Source organism: Nansenia antarctica (assembly GCF_963989245.1).
Source record: "Nansenia antarctica genome assembly, chromosome: 4".
Taxonomy (NCBI): domain Eukaryota; kingdom Metazoa; phylum Chordata; class Actinopteri; order Argentiniformes; family Microstomatidae; genus Nansenia; species Nansenia antarctica.
Window position 1 is genome coordinate 67096333 of NC_137689.1, and position 16602 is coordinate 67112934.

Consider the following 16602-nt stretch of genomic DNA (forward strand, 5'->3'; position numbering starts at 1 on the left):
AGGGGCCTTTAAACTAACAGATGTGTCTGTGTCGCAGGTTGCAAGCAGTGCTGCGCCATAGTGAGGGAGGGTGTAGGGTGGATTGACTGGAGCTCTCACGCTAAAGTGTCTAATCTAACGCAGGTTTAATGACCTGTGGAACCGGAGCCGAAGCGGAGTGGAGCGAGACTCCCGGGACTGAACATGCACAGAGTGCGCTTCTCCACAAGTGGATGACAGCTAGAGTACGGAACAACTGTAATCCCGGAATAATAACAATCAAGTCTCCGCTTGGAGCAGAAAGGCCAGAGGGCGTTTCCGGAGCTGGTATCTGAGGGAGGGCTCAGGAGGGCCTGAAACTCACACACCTGTGTCAACTCCTGTCTGATTGACAGGTTGACAGGACCATGGTGACAGAGAGATACGGATGTTTTGACACAGTGTAGCTTCCTGTAGTACATCCCATGCACATTCAGAGCTGCACTAAAAGTCTCCTTATGATTCTCCTCAAACTAATAAGCCAGGTTGCTTGCCCCCAACACACACACACACACACACACACACACACACACACACACACACACACACACACAGACGCACACACATACACACACACAAACGCACACATATACACCAGATATAGATAAATAAATAGCAAAACATACTATATTTTGGCGATAAGATGACAGCAGCAAGTCTGATCAGAGAACACCATTCCAAATATACTCATACTGTGAACAAGCACTTAAACATCTCCTTCGGGGCGCTTAGGTGGCGTAGCGGGTTAAGCGCTGACCATGTAACCGCAGGGTCCCCGGTTCGATTCCGGCCGGGGGACATATCCTGCATGTCCTCTCTCTCTCACCCATCATTCCTGTCTAAATCTTCACTGTATCTGTCAAATAAAATGAAAAATATAGTATTAGTAATTTTTTCTGAGTGGGACTGCCCCACTCAGAAAAAATTACTACTACAAAAAAACCAACAACATCTCCTTCATTGGGTCTCTCATTTCAAAGGACCACTATTCCTAATGGAATATTCACATGGGCCAGTTCATTGCCTGTGGCAATATCCTTGACACTACAAGAACACAATCAAATATTCTACTGTACATTTGTCTTTGTCTTTGTTCTCAGTGGGTAAGAGGCATCGAAAGGCACCCCGAGTGATTCTAATGGAACTAGCTGTACCATTTCACTTCACGCAGATCACAAACACACATTTTGACATAATTACAAGAGAGCTATAAGACTCCTACATGTGCGTTTACTGTACATCAAAGAGAGAACACCCCCGCCTTCTTCGTGCGAGAAGCCCCCATGTGCTCCTTGTTCTGTGTTTGCTGTTCTTTCACGTGGCGGGGTGACGATGTGGCAGCTTCATTTGTTATGGGATGAAGCATGCAGATGTTTTGATCTTGACAAATAGGCAGTCCATTAGCGGCACGTCAAGCAAACAACGGGGGGACAAATCGCATATGAATTTGCGAACAAATGCCTCAAATCAAGCAGAGGCTGGCTGTAAAACTTACGGTCTTAATGTTTTTTTGTGGTGTGTCTTTTTTCCTGATCTGCAGGGTTGGAAGAGGCTCTCTATGTCTGCCCTGATGAAGATTAAAGTGTGGGATCATTGTTTCATGTATAATCCCAATTTAAACAATCCCTGAGGGGCACTTAGAAGGGCAATGCCATACATTTGGAACTTTTGGAGTGTTCCTTGTCATGCTGATGCCTACATTGTGCTCCAGCACCTGCTGACAGCTACGAGATGTGTGCATGTTCTTTATCAGCCCTTGCATTGAAGGCCTTCTCATGTCTGTGGGTCACTGAATCACTACCTGCACTACTAGGGGTTTCTGGTGAGGTCCTCTTGGCTATTTTGATCTCAGTCGGCCATTTTGAACCGCTGACTGTTCCTGATTGTTTATCTTAGCAAAAGCAAAACAGGGGAGATGACAATCGCAGGAAGGTCATTTCGAAAAACAAGCCACGGTACTGAGGGACTCGTTTGGAGATTAAGCTGTGAAAACAAGATGGAGAAATCCAATGGCCATGTCCAAAACAGTGAGATAATGTCTTTCACACGCACGCCGCACGGCCACAGAGCGACATGGCATTATGACGGGCCAATTGTACTAACTAGACCATAAAGTCGACGCGTAGTCAACACAGCTACATGTCTAATCTCAACAGCAGGAGTAAGGCAGAAACCTCTCTAGGATCGCGCCCTTTCTATGTGCAGAATAAGCTGTAAAAAGCATTCACATACGATCCCTTATGCAAATGATTTTCCCTGGAACAAATTGCCTAATGATCCATTGTGTGGCCGTGAACCCCGCAGACAGACTCGTGTGAGACCTGGCTGTTTGTCTGCCTTAGCGCCTTGGCACACTCACACCACATTTGCAGATGTTCCCTCATATCTGTCTTTATCATTCGCACCTTAGGAGCGGAACAATCCTTTAATTATACACATTTAGATTCAGCCTTGATTCTTTTTTTTCCGTTCCCTGCAGCACCACCTCCCTAATATGGATGACACAGTAGGCTTGGCTTGTGGTGGGGTCTTGGGTGGAATCAAGGAGCTAACTGGCGGTCTCTTTGCTGCCGTCCGTCCCCCTCTCAAGATTGACATGGCAGGAATTGAGAGTAGAGTAATCCAAAGAGAGACAGACTGCGGTGGGCCAAGCCCTTCTATCTTTACTGTCTTTCAGCAGGGGACCGTGGCAGTGTAATTACAGGTCACAGCGCTTTTCCCTGTTGTTGCCACAGCCTGGATTTGCCAAGGAGAGAGTGCCGTCCGCCTGCTGCCCTGCCCGCTTCTCTGCCCGTGCCCCTGCCCACTATGGGATGAGCGGCAAACCAGCCTCTCCTAAACAGCTCTGCTCGCGTGTGTGCGTGTGTGTGTGTGTGTGTGTGTGTGTGTGTGTGTGTGTGTCCGTGTGTGTGTGTGTGTGTCTGTGTGTTTGTGTGTGTGTGTGTGTGTGTGTGTGTGTATGTGTGTGTGTGTGTGTGTGTGTGTGTGTGTGTGTGTGTTTGTAACCTTGAGAATGACACAGCAGCATCTCTCAGTTCTGTCTTTCATGAAGAGTTCTTCCCACCGTCCTAATGCTGTGGTCAGAGACAGCCTTTTAATTAGTCAGCCTCTGCCAGTTTAGCATCGTCTCAAGGGCCTGCACCAGCCACAGAATAAACACACACACACACACACACACACACACACACACACACACACACTGATAACTGTGTGACAGAGCACATTGAAATATCCTTTGATGGTAAACGTGGTAGAATTTAGAGACCCCTCCCTCCCTTCCTTCCTTTCTCCAAAATGGGTCGTAAAGTAACCTATGTTTCACCTGTTTCATGTTGTCTCTTTATATATATATGTATATATATATAATATTATTATTATTATTATTATTATTTTTTTTTATTGTCTCTTTATATATTTTTCTGACGAATGGCCAGGTGTCATGGAGACATCTCTATCTGCTAACTGTGTTTTGAGACCTTTCTCCGAGATCATACTGTACCTGTGATGTACAATTCATCTTAGGCCGCAGGGGCACGCTATTCCAGGAACCTTAATGTTACAAAAAAGACTAAACAAAATGTGTTTTAATACAAGCAAGGTCTTGGGATCTCAAAGCATTGTGAGTCAGAACCATTTAACAGTCTTGGTAATAGCTCTGAACTTTCACTAAGATACTACGTACTGTAGTATTCTGGGGTAAAGTGGTATAAAAAGGTGGGTAAACCCTAAATGACAAGAATAAATCGGTGGGTATACCCTAATGCAAAAAACATGTCAGCTTTGAATTTAACTGGTTGCATTTTTCTAGTTCTCTTTTTAAATAAAACATTTAAATAACAACCACAATTCTATTTAATGTACAGATACATTATTCACTTGGCATGGTACATACAGTATAATATCTACACACTTACACACATACGCGTATATAGCCACGAACAAATGATGTGTATGAATCATAGGACCCTCTGTGGCATAGCCAGTCTCTGTAGCTGTTGTTGACTGTACCGTATGGAGCGATGAGCCAGGGTTCCCTCCAACTTAGGAACCACCTGGATCTCATCTTCTCTCATCTGTTTTTCCACTGCCCACAATCTCACCAGAAGTTCAGCATGTTCAGTGGGAAGTTGACTATTTCTCCCCGGTCTGTCCTGGAGTGTTTGTGTGCTCTGGAGACTTCCTCGCTGTTCCTTCAGGAGAAGGGCCTTGGGTTGGTGATCACCCTGACCTGCGAGCTAGGGCAGACGACACGGCCCAGGTCATCAGTCCAGCCATGGGCTCCATGGTTTCACAGGTGTCATCCATGTTGTTGTTGTTGTCGTTTAATCGTTGAGGATGGGTCTAATTTTACAGTGGAGGGATACAGCAGCGGGCTCCCTCAGTTTGCGGTGGTAGTGGTAGTGGTGGAGGAGGGATAATTGGTGTGGGTCGATTCCCCTAAGCTGAGCCCCGGAAGCCTGAGAAGCGGAGGGGTTCAGAGATCCAACAGGGCTGGGGCCCAGCTGAGCTCATTCTCTACAAGAGTCACCCACCCACCCACAGTTCACCCCCCTCCCCCAACCCAGCCACCCACACACCAAGCCCCCCCCCCCCCCCCCCCCGAAGTCTAACACATCAGAGGAGAGGTGAAGAAAAAAGCAGAACCATCAAACAAAAAGACAATATGTCAGCCGTCAGCTCTAAGAGAAGAGTTCAGCCTGGGAAGTGTGTTTCGGCTCAATAGGATCAACTACAGATTATCACAATCTGCTCACTAAAAGTGCACATTATTATGTTCAGGGGAGGCTGGTGGAGGTAGACATTGAAGGATGGGCTCATTGTAATGCATGGAGTGGAATAAGGAATGGTTTTGATATTTAATTAATTGGTACAGTACCATTCTTCATTGCATTCCATGCATTACAATAAGCCTGTCCTCCGATTTCTACCTCCACCAGCCTCCCTTGATTAGATTTTGGGGGCTTATTTCTCACTACGGATGACCTTTTGTTGATATGAACTAACAGAAGGTGCCAAATACTACATTTGCATTGTACCGTTAATGAGGCATGTTAAAAAAAGAAAAAGAATGAAGACAAAAAAAACAATAATCTGCATTAGTATTAAAACCACAGGTGGACAGAAAATCCACATTAATCCCAGTGAATACCTCCTAACATTTCAAATGTTATCACCCTTTTTGTGCTTTAGCTTTAAACCAAACAATTGGTCTTTTTCATATCGTTGATATGTCTGATATGATTAGTAGTCAGTCCACATTGTGGCGATGTGACAATACCCCCTTTCATCAAGCAGCAGGTTCCCAGGGAGGCAGAGGAGCACCACGTCGGCGTTGGAAGGGTAAATGGTCATGACTGTGAGCCATGCCACCGTGTCCAGAGTGGGCCGGGATGATTGTTATTATTATGATTATTACTGCGCTGGACATGCAAAGGCAGCTCAATGAGCTGTGGGCTCGCCCGTCACATCCATTCAAATTCATTTGCCATCTCCAAATAAATATTTATCAGTCAGGGTGTTTGGAATGCTTCGTTAGGCTGGATAATTTGCGGCAGCAGTATCAGTAAGAGCAACCTGGAAGGTATCCTGGAACGTGTGCCCTTCAGGGGTCAGTGGTCCACGCTAGGCTAGGCTATTATGGAGATGTAAGAGCTTCCCTCCCCTATAGCCGAAACACATTGGTTTTTAAACAATAAATACACCATTTTGTTTAAAGTGTGTCCTCCATTTTGTCTTTCAATAGTAGCTAAATTATTTGGACATATCCAGTCTGCTCCTCCATTCATGCACCTCGGTTGGACTGTGAAGTAGCGACAGCACGTGTGTTTGATACCATTCCTCATTCCATTCCATGCATTACAATGAGCCCGTCCTCCGATTTCAGCCTCCACCAGCCTCCCGTGATAAGGATAATTCCTCATTACTCTACTCTACTCTAATAACAGAAACCGCTCAACGCCATTACTATGCAATTATAATGTAAATATCAAAGTACCATAAATATTGCGCCATTTGGAAAATCTCAGATGAGCTGTGTGGTATGAGCAACTGCAATGGCTTATGTCAACTGACTAACCGACGCACGAGGGCCAATTCCACCTTTGAAGTGGCGATAGCTTTTTATAGAGCATCTAAAGCGACCACACGACCAATGCTTGAGTTGCATGTGGGTAAAATGAAACTGCTTTTTTGGATGCATCACCAAGATGTGCTCAATCATTTTCCAGACCATACTGAGGTCTGTGGCTAAGTGACAACCCTCTGGTCGTCGCTCCCTCTGCCGAAACCTTATTCTAAAGCTGCCTCCTCTCTGCTGAGTCGGCACTAGCTTCCTTCCTCCCTCATCACAGCGATGGTTGGTCGCAGCACAACGTTGTGGTAACATCCATATTCACTCCCATCTCCCAGATGGTACTCGTCGTGTAACCTCTTGTGGGAACACAAACTCCCTACTGTAACCTTCATTTTGGAGAATAGACGGAGGGGAAGAAACGTGGAGTGAAGATTCCCCTTGGAATTCCTTAATTTTTCATTGTCCTGAAAAATATCATGTTTGATATGATAGGCCTATTATAGAAATCGTTTTACTGTACATGTTTGACAGCAGACGGATGTAATCATCCGATGCCCTGCATTTGAACCTCGGGGCTACAAAGGATAATTTTACAAGATACACATAGCTCTTAAGACCTAAAACCTACATATGGTACATATTTCGAAATTGAATTGGGCAAAATGGCAGCTTTCCCATAAATCCCTTTTTTTTTCTTTTCTAAGCTGATTTCAATCCTTAGAGGCCATTCAACTAATTTCTTGCCTGACTCATTCCATCCTAACTTCCCAAAAAGGTTTCAGACCAGAATATTTTTCAAAGGGTTTTTGCCCTGGAATTGAACTTATCTTTTTTCTCTCTCTCTGACCTCAGTGGCACCTGTATAAACCACTGTGCCATCTGCTTAGCATCTTGCGCCCAACAACCCATCTCAGGGCTAAACTGGCATAAAAAAAATAATTTGTAAAAGCTGAGGGACTGAGTCTGACCACCATTTTGAAAAGACAACAGTCTGAAAAGACGCATTTCTTTAATTGCTGAAACTGAAGATGCCTGTGGTCAGGGCTCGACGGGAGGGCTCTGGGGGAAAGAATGTACTGTAATCCTATCCCTGCGACCAGGGCCGGCACTGTCCCAGGCCGCTATCAAAGGGTATTAGCCCCGGTTTACTGTTCCCTTCCCCTGTTTTTCCCACTGCTCTGCAGCTGCATTCTTCCACAGGTGTTTGGCAAAACAGAACGTTTTCAAGGCAGAGGCTGTATGTGTTTATATCATTAATTCTTCCCAATGACTCACCCCTCTATTACCACTATATCCCCATTTAAAGTGCATTCTTCCCCTCTAAATGCTTGGTTTTGCTTTTTTAGCATGGGTTGTGTGTCCTCATCGCTGATTAGCTAGCCAGTATTGTTTACCCTCCACCTGCATGTTCCCTACACCTCTTGCAGACAGCCAATCAATGTCCTGTCCTTAAGGTGGACATGAAGTGTGTCCTGTTTTTACAATGGGAGATAAAGCGGGTTGTTCTGAACCACACTGTACTCAAACTCTTTTCAGGGATCAACATAGACTAAACAAGAACCTTTGAGATAATGCTTGGCCAAGCTATAGAGTGTTGAGTGAATTAACGTTGATTAATGTAACATTTTATCATTGTTTTTTTTAATGAACTATGAAACTATGAAGAGGATGAGACAATGTCCATCTCTGAATTGAATTACAGGATTATGCATTCAAATGCACTAGTGATTCCACTGTGGCGCGACTGGTTCCCCTGTAGTACGACTACCATCACTTTATTACTTTATTGTTTCTTACTTTACTTATTTTACTTTACTCTATTATTGTGATGTTGTATCTTGCTGCAATGCCAATGTTGAATAACCTAAGCCAGATGTTTTACTCTTGTGTACATCTACAGTGGATGTAATCAAATAAATTCTGATTCTGATTCTGAAATGGACTACTGCATCAGAAAGACACAGGAGCTGTCCCCATTTCTTCCATATATGTGATTGCTAATACCTTCCAGAGAGAGAGAGGGAGATAGAGAGAGAGAGAGATAGAGAGAGAGAGACAGAGAGAGAGAGAGAGAGAGAGACAGAGAGAGAGAGGGAGATAGAGAGAGAGAGAGACAGAGAGATAGAGAGAGAGAGAGAGAGACAGAGAGACAGAGAGAGAGACAGAGAGAGAGAGAGAGGGAGATAGAGAGAGAGAGACAGAGAGAGAGAGAGAGGGAGAGAGAGAGACAGAGAGAGAGAGAGAGGGAGAGAGAGACAGAGAGATAGAGAGAGAGAGACAGAGAGACAGAGAGAGAGAGAGAGAGAGAGACAGAGAGAGAGAGAGAGAGAGAGAGACAGAGACAGAGACAGAGAGACAGAGAGAGGTAAAGGGGGGGTCTATGGCAGCCTGCCTAGTTGGTAATTGTGGTATGATATCCTAAGGTTACCCGTGTAATACCATTGACCTACTAAGACCCAACACAGACTCTAATAAGCAGAGATTCAGTGCAGCCTTTGATTAAATCTCTCAGCCACGCAGTTCCCCTGCCCAGCTCAGCGGTCAGCAGTGGTCTGTGTTATTAGAGCAGCAGCATAAAATTAAACTGTCTGGACCTGCTACTGAAACAAATCTCCCAAATCAAACACCACATGGTCCATCCAAAACGTGACATCAACACCAACCTTACATGTTTTTCTTATTTTCTTGAAATATATTGGGTTAGGGTTAGGGCACTTAACAACCTTAAATCTTTTTCTTTCCGTGCCCTCCCTGACAACTTGCCACAGGCTTAAGAGCTTAGTGCAAGGCCATAGCATCTTATTAAGGGTATAGATTTTTTAGCATTGGTTATAACATGAATAAAACTATAAAACAATGTAAACACCATGTATCACATCAAGTCCATTGTTGTACGGATATATATACAGTATATATATATATATATGCAACAATGGACTTTATGTGACTCCTGGTGTCTACATTGTTGCACTGACAAACTGAAAATAAGAAGTCAGCATAGTGATGGTCTCACTTGAAATAATGTTTATTTTCTTTTTTCTTTCAAGGGAGACCATCACCATGCACGACATCTTATTTCCTTTTTGTCACGTGAACTACCTATATGAAAGGACAGTTGAATTTAGGAACGTTGATGTACTGTAGGCTGCTACTGATGGGCTCATTATAATGCATGGAATGCGATGAGGAATTACACGTGTTTGATACCATTCCCCATTCGGTTCCTTGCATCCAATTTCTTCCCGCACCAGCCTCCACTGGTAACCTCACTATTTGACATGTATTATAAGAGCATAGCCTATACTGCATGCTATGACGAGTATGTATGCATGCTATCAGTAATTTGATGTACTCTGTTTACGTAAAAGATTGAAAAGTTTGGGTTAGAATTACTGTACTCTAATGTACCAAATGATTTATTAAGACTAAACAACTCAAGGTGATTCTGCCACATGAGGGATTGGTAACAGCATAATGCCTACCCATCATAAATCATTTGTCTTAATTGCTCTGAAGAAAGAAAACAATAATCTAAACTGCAGTGTATGTATTTGTGTGTGTGTGTGTGTGTGTGCGTGCGTGCGTGCGTGCGTGCGTGTGTGTGTGTGTGTGTGTGTGTGTGTGTGCGCACTATATCAATGGTGTGAGTACTAGTGTGCAGAGGGGAGGGACAAATCATACCACACAGACTACCTTTCAAACAAATAATGTAGCTTCAGATTATCCAAGTTGCTTTTATAAACGTGTAGAGGAATAAGGGTGGAGGGATGATTTAAGACATATTCTCCATCCTTTGCATTTTTAGCCATTCGGCTTCTCCCAGTCGACGTCATCGGACTTCGAGGATGACGTATGTCCCGGATGTGAGCGGAACCAGCGACAGTGATGCACGCGCCTGTGTGACACATGCGACAACACTGAGCTAGACTAGAGCAATGGAAAGTGGCCAGCTAGCTTGGTAGCTAACTACATGGAAACTGAAAACATGCAAAACTGTCTTGTCTAAGGCAACATCTGGATGTACAACTCCGTTTTGCTGCAAGTTGACCTGAACTGGAGAGCTATGGTGTTTTAAAACAAATGTAGCCTCAAACATCGTTGTCGGATACAGATTTTGGCTAGCCCCAGCTAGCACAGGCAAAATCGTCAACTATAACAGATTTGTTACACTATAATACAACTGAGCAAATAAAAGAAATACAATTTTTGGTGGATTAACTTACAGACAAAGGTAATTTTTGTTTTATTTTTTGATGATGTTTGTGCAACTTCTGGACAACAAGAACAGTTAGTGAGCGACCGCTGAACTGCATGAAACTATTTATTATACAAAGTCAACCAATAATATTGTTCAACAAAACACAGTTCAATCATACTGCATGGACCGTCCCAGCTCCAAATAGGTGTTGCGCTCAAATAACCTTTTTTTGTTTTTGCATCCAACGTTTAGATATGAGAAACGTGACATCCATCTGCTTGCCCAAACTTTTCTTTTGGCAGACATGAGACACAATTATTCATGACAATTGATCAATCAAGACGTGTCATCGATAGTTGCACCAGTTCCGAGATGCCATTTGTAAAGTTGAATTAATGTATGCATGCAACTATCCCGACGCTGGATGCCTTACAAAATACACACGTACGTTAAAGTTAGTTCACCTGCACAAGTTACAGTATGTTGCAGACATACATAATTTTTTTAAGCATATCAATTGATTCCATCATCTCCAGCATCCAGTTCGCTATAGTGTATGTCATTTAGAAAAATGCAATAGGCCGAGTGTAGTGTATATGGGTGGCTTTGGCTGTGTTTTCTCTTCTGTGAGGATAAGAACACTAATCCCGTATTTTCACAAGTATTCTTACCGATATCGATAATAATTGCCTGCCAATACGATTTGGGGTGATTGGGACACTGACGTCCGTCGGTTGATATTTGTGACAGATCACAGTTCCCTCATCACCCTGCTCGCTGGTGACATGATGTGCCAGGGAACACCAGTGAACTGTACAGCCTGATGTTCTGAATCAATCAATCACAAAAATATGTAATTTTGCCGTCACTGTGGAATAAGAAAAATGCTTATGAAATGCCGTTTCGACGTGTAATGTGAATATCAAACTAATGCTGGCAGTTGTAGTGTTAAGGGTAAACTATCGATATATTAAAAGGTAGCTAGGTGGCTGTCCAAACACGTTGTTATTCTGGGGCACGCACATGGGCTATAACTCGGCTGAGTGGAAGCTGGAAATTAATAAAGTCCTCTCAATGATTACATTCAATTTACACACGGATATTTACACACGTTCAGTCTCACTTTCAGCGACTGTGTTGTTGGCCAGCGACTGCCAGCTTTATACCCATTTTCCCGCTGTCTTTTATCCGTTTATTTATTTATTTTTCTTTGCACGGGATTGTCACTTCTTGATCTCCCGGGCTGAACTGCTTTTTGCATTTGCGCTGGACTTGGCAAAGATTCGTCTATATCCATTTCTTCATGTAATTCTATTTTCACTGGATTCATTCATTTTATGTAGACTAAAACCTCCTGTTGCACAGTGATGCGCTGAGAGAGAATTGGTTTAACGCAAAGTGGAATCTTGCGACTCCCGATCACCAGTGGATTTTGAGGAAGATCTGAAATAGTGATTAGGTCCCCCTCCTGTCGGTGCGAGAACTGGCGTCCTCTGACCGCAATTTGTTTCCATGTTTTTAGGTTTGTGTGATTTTGCTAAAATGCATCACCAACAGCGAATGGCTGCCTTAGGGACAGACAAAGAACTAAGCGACTTATTGGATTTCAGTGCGGTAAGCAATTGTTATATTATAGCAATGACTAAAACCGACCTATCGGCGAATGTTTATATTTTTGATTTGTATGGCATAGCCTCATGTTTTATCATTGTGAGGTATTTCTTTAAAAGTGCTTGTTTTTCACTGTACGTCTGTAACTCAATATGAATGAAGAAAATTAAAGCAATTATGGTTTCTATTCTTAAGTGTTTTCCAAAACATGTGCAGAGAAATATGATATTGCATTAGTAATTTTGTTGTCTTATAGATGCGAAACAACGATTTGAAAATGTTCCCAACATCAATGGTAGTATATCCCACTTTTAAGTATTTTTTTCTTCTTTCATTCTGTCAGACTTTCTACAAAATGTTATATAAGTTGAACTAATCATTTTATGCATTATTCTAGTAGCGCTCTGTGACAGTAGCCTACCCAGTCATAACTGCATGCGGGAGCGTTAGGGGAGATTTCATAAATAGTCGGGGCTATTAACCTACTACAGCTGTTTCTTTTGTCAATGTTTAGGTTTTTATGTCATATTATGAATAACGCATAGTTTAAACTTCACTCCAACCTGATTTAGTTGTGGCAAATATTGGTCTTTTATAGAAGCGCTGTTCAGAAGTTTGGACAGGAAATGTCCCCCTCGGCCATATTTTCTTGAACCAATGCTCTTGCTCTTGGTCAACTTTTGCCTGTAAAAATAACACTTGTGTATATGGAATACATTTGACATTTGACTTCCAGGCAGCTGGTCACTTTGCATTAACAGAGGAGTGACTAATATTCGTGTGATCACTACAGTTTTGTCTGCTGCTTTTTTTATTGCGGGTATAGCACAATTGTTCATCTCATAATTGCTCCGGTTGCAGTGAAGTGCAGTGTTAGATGGACAACATGGTTAGATGGACAACTGGAAGTACAGTATGTAGAGATGGTCAGACAGAGGGGAAGTCCAGTATACAGTTGGCCTACTAAGTATTGACGGTGTGCACAGTGCACACTTGAAATAGGCTACAGTTCCCATCAGCCATAGATAACCATATTGTGTAGAATAATTATAATACTGTATTACTAAGTAATAGCATGTAGGCTATAGGTTAATTAAATGATTTTGTAACAAATACTCTTTTTGGTAGGCTATTTATTAAATGTTGTGTTGAAATTGTCATCGGAGCAATAAGGGTTCCTCTGGTAAGGTTGTGTTTATTTTCTCCTAGATGTTTTCTCCTCCTGTTAGTGGAAAGAACGGTCCGACCTCCCTGGGAAGTGGACATTACTCAGGCTCAAGTATGTCCATCTATTTCAATCACAAAATTACAGCAGTGTTATTGTTTGAACATGTTGCCATTTTTACATCAGTTTATCATATTTTTTTTCCCTGACACAATATATCATATTGCAAATTGTGTTTCTGCTTTGTGTATCATCATTACACAGTATATGGAGTGTACAGTAAACTAACACCGTGGACCTTCACTATTATATTATTAACCATTTCAGTTCTCTGTGTTTGTGTTTGTATTGACTCTGATGGTACAAATACGGTGACTTTGTTTTGTCGCGAACAAAGTGATTTAGTCAGGTTCCTCCCAACACTCTTGGCCTCTCTCTCGGCTCAGTGTGAATGTGATGTGGGCGGCTGGCTGTAAGCTTGGTGTGTCTTTAAATGTCAGGCCCCAGTGAAGACTCGTGCATCTTTCCTCTTTTGGTTGTAACAGCAGGTCAAGTGTACCTATGCCAGAGTTGTGCTAAACACAGTTACAGCACCATTCTGTTGGTTGAAAGGGAGAGGCGGTGGAATGTGTTTGTCTATCCCGTTGTTGTTTTGTTGTCGTTTGTGGATGTGGTTTGTGGTTTTGCTCTGTCTTTTGTCTCTTCCGCGCAGGAGCATAAGTTGTGTGAACAATGTGATAGAATCAAATTTTCGATGGACATTATTTGTCTGTAGGTAGCACTCACCTTTATTCCAATGCATCACCATATCAAGATTTTATTTGTTTAACACACCCAGTCCCCTTCTCTGGCAATTTACCATTGAACATGGTCGCGTTGAGCAATTTACTGTGTGTATAAAAAATTGTTGTTATTACGCCCCTAGGTGTTTTTTGGAGGCTTAAATGAGTCTTAAGTTTAACTTTGATAGTGTTTCCATTATTTACTTCATCCTGTGGTAAAGTATGCATAGTGTTATGCATGGATGCACAGTTGACTGAGCTCAATGCTCGGACAATGTAGGCCCAAACCAGGGGCTGGATTAGGCACTGAATGATAAAGATTTGATATTTTTGGATCATCCCAAAAGCTAATGCCACACATAACTCTTTAATCTTCTGGATCCCATTCACTGTCACTGTTTTCAAGATCTACCCTGCTATTTAAGGTCTTGGCAATTTCCATGTTTTCCTCCTCCTTGTAACCTCTCAGATCCTGTGTTTCCCCGTGAATTGTGTTGTAGGATAGAGAGGGGGGAGGTGGTGGTGGTGGGGGGGGGGGTATGAAACTGCTCTACCCTGTTGCCATGCAACTTGCAGTTGGCAGTGAGAAGGAGGAAATGTTTCATAAAGTCTGAATTGACAAAAAGAAATGGAAGAGAAAAAAAAAAAACAAGCACGGAACACCCAAATGGTATACTGTATGTGTAGGCCCATGCTATATTTATTTTATTTATCTTTTCAAGCTGAAACATCAGCTCAGGAGGCGATCACAAAATCCATCTGTGGCGTTTATTTTTTCTTTTGTGCGAGGGAAAAGCTGCGCACAAACAAGCAGCTAGGCTCAGCCCTGTCGGTGCCAGTGTTCCGCATTTGAGAAATTTGGGTGAAGGCAGATAGGCCCTGATGGCATGCCATATTTTTGTTCTCTTAATCGGCATAGCTTATTAAGTCACAGTTCAGAGTAAGACTGTTTTAATAATATCCTGCTCTCATTTGATGTACTTGTACACAGACAGATAAAGTGCTCCACGCAAGCCTGAGTGTTCCCTGCCTCTATTCATTCAAATCTGTTTTGGTCATGCTTGTCAGTCAAAAACGGACTGACTGCATTCAAAATAAAGATGAAGCGAGGCAACCAGTCACTTAATACTCGATTTCTTCCCCCTCCCACCATCTTTTTTTTTTTTTTTGCCTCTGAGAGTGTTAAATTGTCTTGTTCCCAGGAAGCAGAACGACAACACAAAAAACAGCCATGCTCATAATTGTGCAACGGATTAGGAATTAATAGGCGTTTTAGCTATAATGGCGATATTATTAGCAGTATTTACTATTTAATACTAATAATGACTCCGCTAATAATGGTAATAATTTCAAGGTTGTGGCTGAGTCTCGTCGCTCCCCAACAGCCACGTGCTGCAGGTTGACGTGAAGAATAGACGTCCTCTCTCTCCACTGCATTGTTGTCACAGTGAGACGTGGCTTGGGCCGGTGACAACCAGCCACCAGAACCCTATCTCCTGTCACAGCCCTCCTTCTCGCATTGGTGATGGGGATTGTACAGCACTTACACTGTACATTCAGTAGGCGAAAGCCAATGCCATGACAAAAACGTTCCGGTAAACTCCAATGCCAATTACAGTACATTGCACACAAAGTAACTGCAGATAAGTGTAGCAGAACAACACCTGATTCGTGACACTCCAATTCAGTGATTAGATTGATTCGATTGTGTACCAACCCTATTAGTAACTTGTACATAGCCACTGTAGTTACTGTGTTCTTACTATATGTAATGTAATTAACCAGTAGGCCTAATATGAGATTGACATTCCATGTTACTGCATAGTACTCTGGATTAAAGTCATTCCAGAGGATCTCCATCTGAAAACAATCCCCGCCCCCCCCCCCCCCCCCCGCCCCCCCTAAAGAGAGAAGAAGAGAGAGTGATAGCCTTAGGATGGAAATTGATTTAGGCTAATCCTCAGCGTACCGCACAGTGCACTGTAGATACATGGTCCTTCTTTGAGAGGCTTTTTTCTACGCTTGTGTGTGTCCACAAGTTTATGTTGTTTTGCTCTCCTGACATTTCAATGTTGTTGTTCTGTTGTTCTGTCTCCATACATACCCCATAATTATGTTGATTTTCTCACTGCTGCAACTGGATAAGTGTATTCCAATCTGTAGAGTTCATCTCGACTGGAATATAGTGATTTAACCAGACCTTTTCCGTAGATAACTGCTTAACCAGGGGGTTAGTGTAAGGCATGCATCGCCTGACAAGCTGAACTTGGCTCGTCCAAACACTCTAGCAGCTGCATAAAGTGAGGGCCCTAATCCACATTTCCTGCTTTGGCGTTCAAGCATGTTTAGCCTTCTATAGCCTTTGGTCAAGTCCCAAGAAGTAAACAACAACTCGTAAAGTGAGAGTGAAGCGGTTCCCTCCTCAAAATACTTCAGTATGTGAGTGCTGTCAAATAGGGAGAGCGTGAAGAAAAAATAAAAAAAATAAAAAGAAAATTGCAGGCTGCAGATGTCACATGTTTGTTAACATATTATTTTTTAGATTCATCAGTGGCGTCTAGCTTTCTGAACGGTGCCTCGACGCACAATAGGTTCTTAATGGCAGGAGTGTCACAGCGGTTTTCAATATGGGCGCGATATCACTGTTTGTGCTCATCGACGCACCTGTTCATACCGAGGTGCTGGTTGAGTCACAAAGTGTAATTAGTCCTTTAAAAATAAAGACACAAAAATGTCAACCTGCCCTGTAATTAGC

At 42.7% G+C, this 16602-nt stretch overlaps 1 protein-coding gene across 1 annotated transcript in view; it reads left to right on the forward strand.

Annotated features, from left to right (window-relative positions):
* Positions 1–11801: 11801 nt before the first annotated feature.
* The window catches only part of tcf4 (transcription factor 4), a gene marked incomplete at both ends in the record, with an annotated part of 159498 nt that continues 154697 nt past the window's right edge, over positions 11802–16602 (forward strand). The window contains 3 exons of the mRNA XM_080529631.1: positions 11802–11903; positions 12157–12195; positions 13110–13179. Coding sequence (XP_080385757.1) covers positions 11802–11903; positions 12157–12195; positions 13110–13179 — 211 coding nt within the window. The remainder of the gene's footprint in view (positions 11904–12156; positions 12196–13109; positions 13180–16602) is intronic.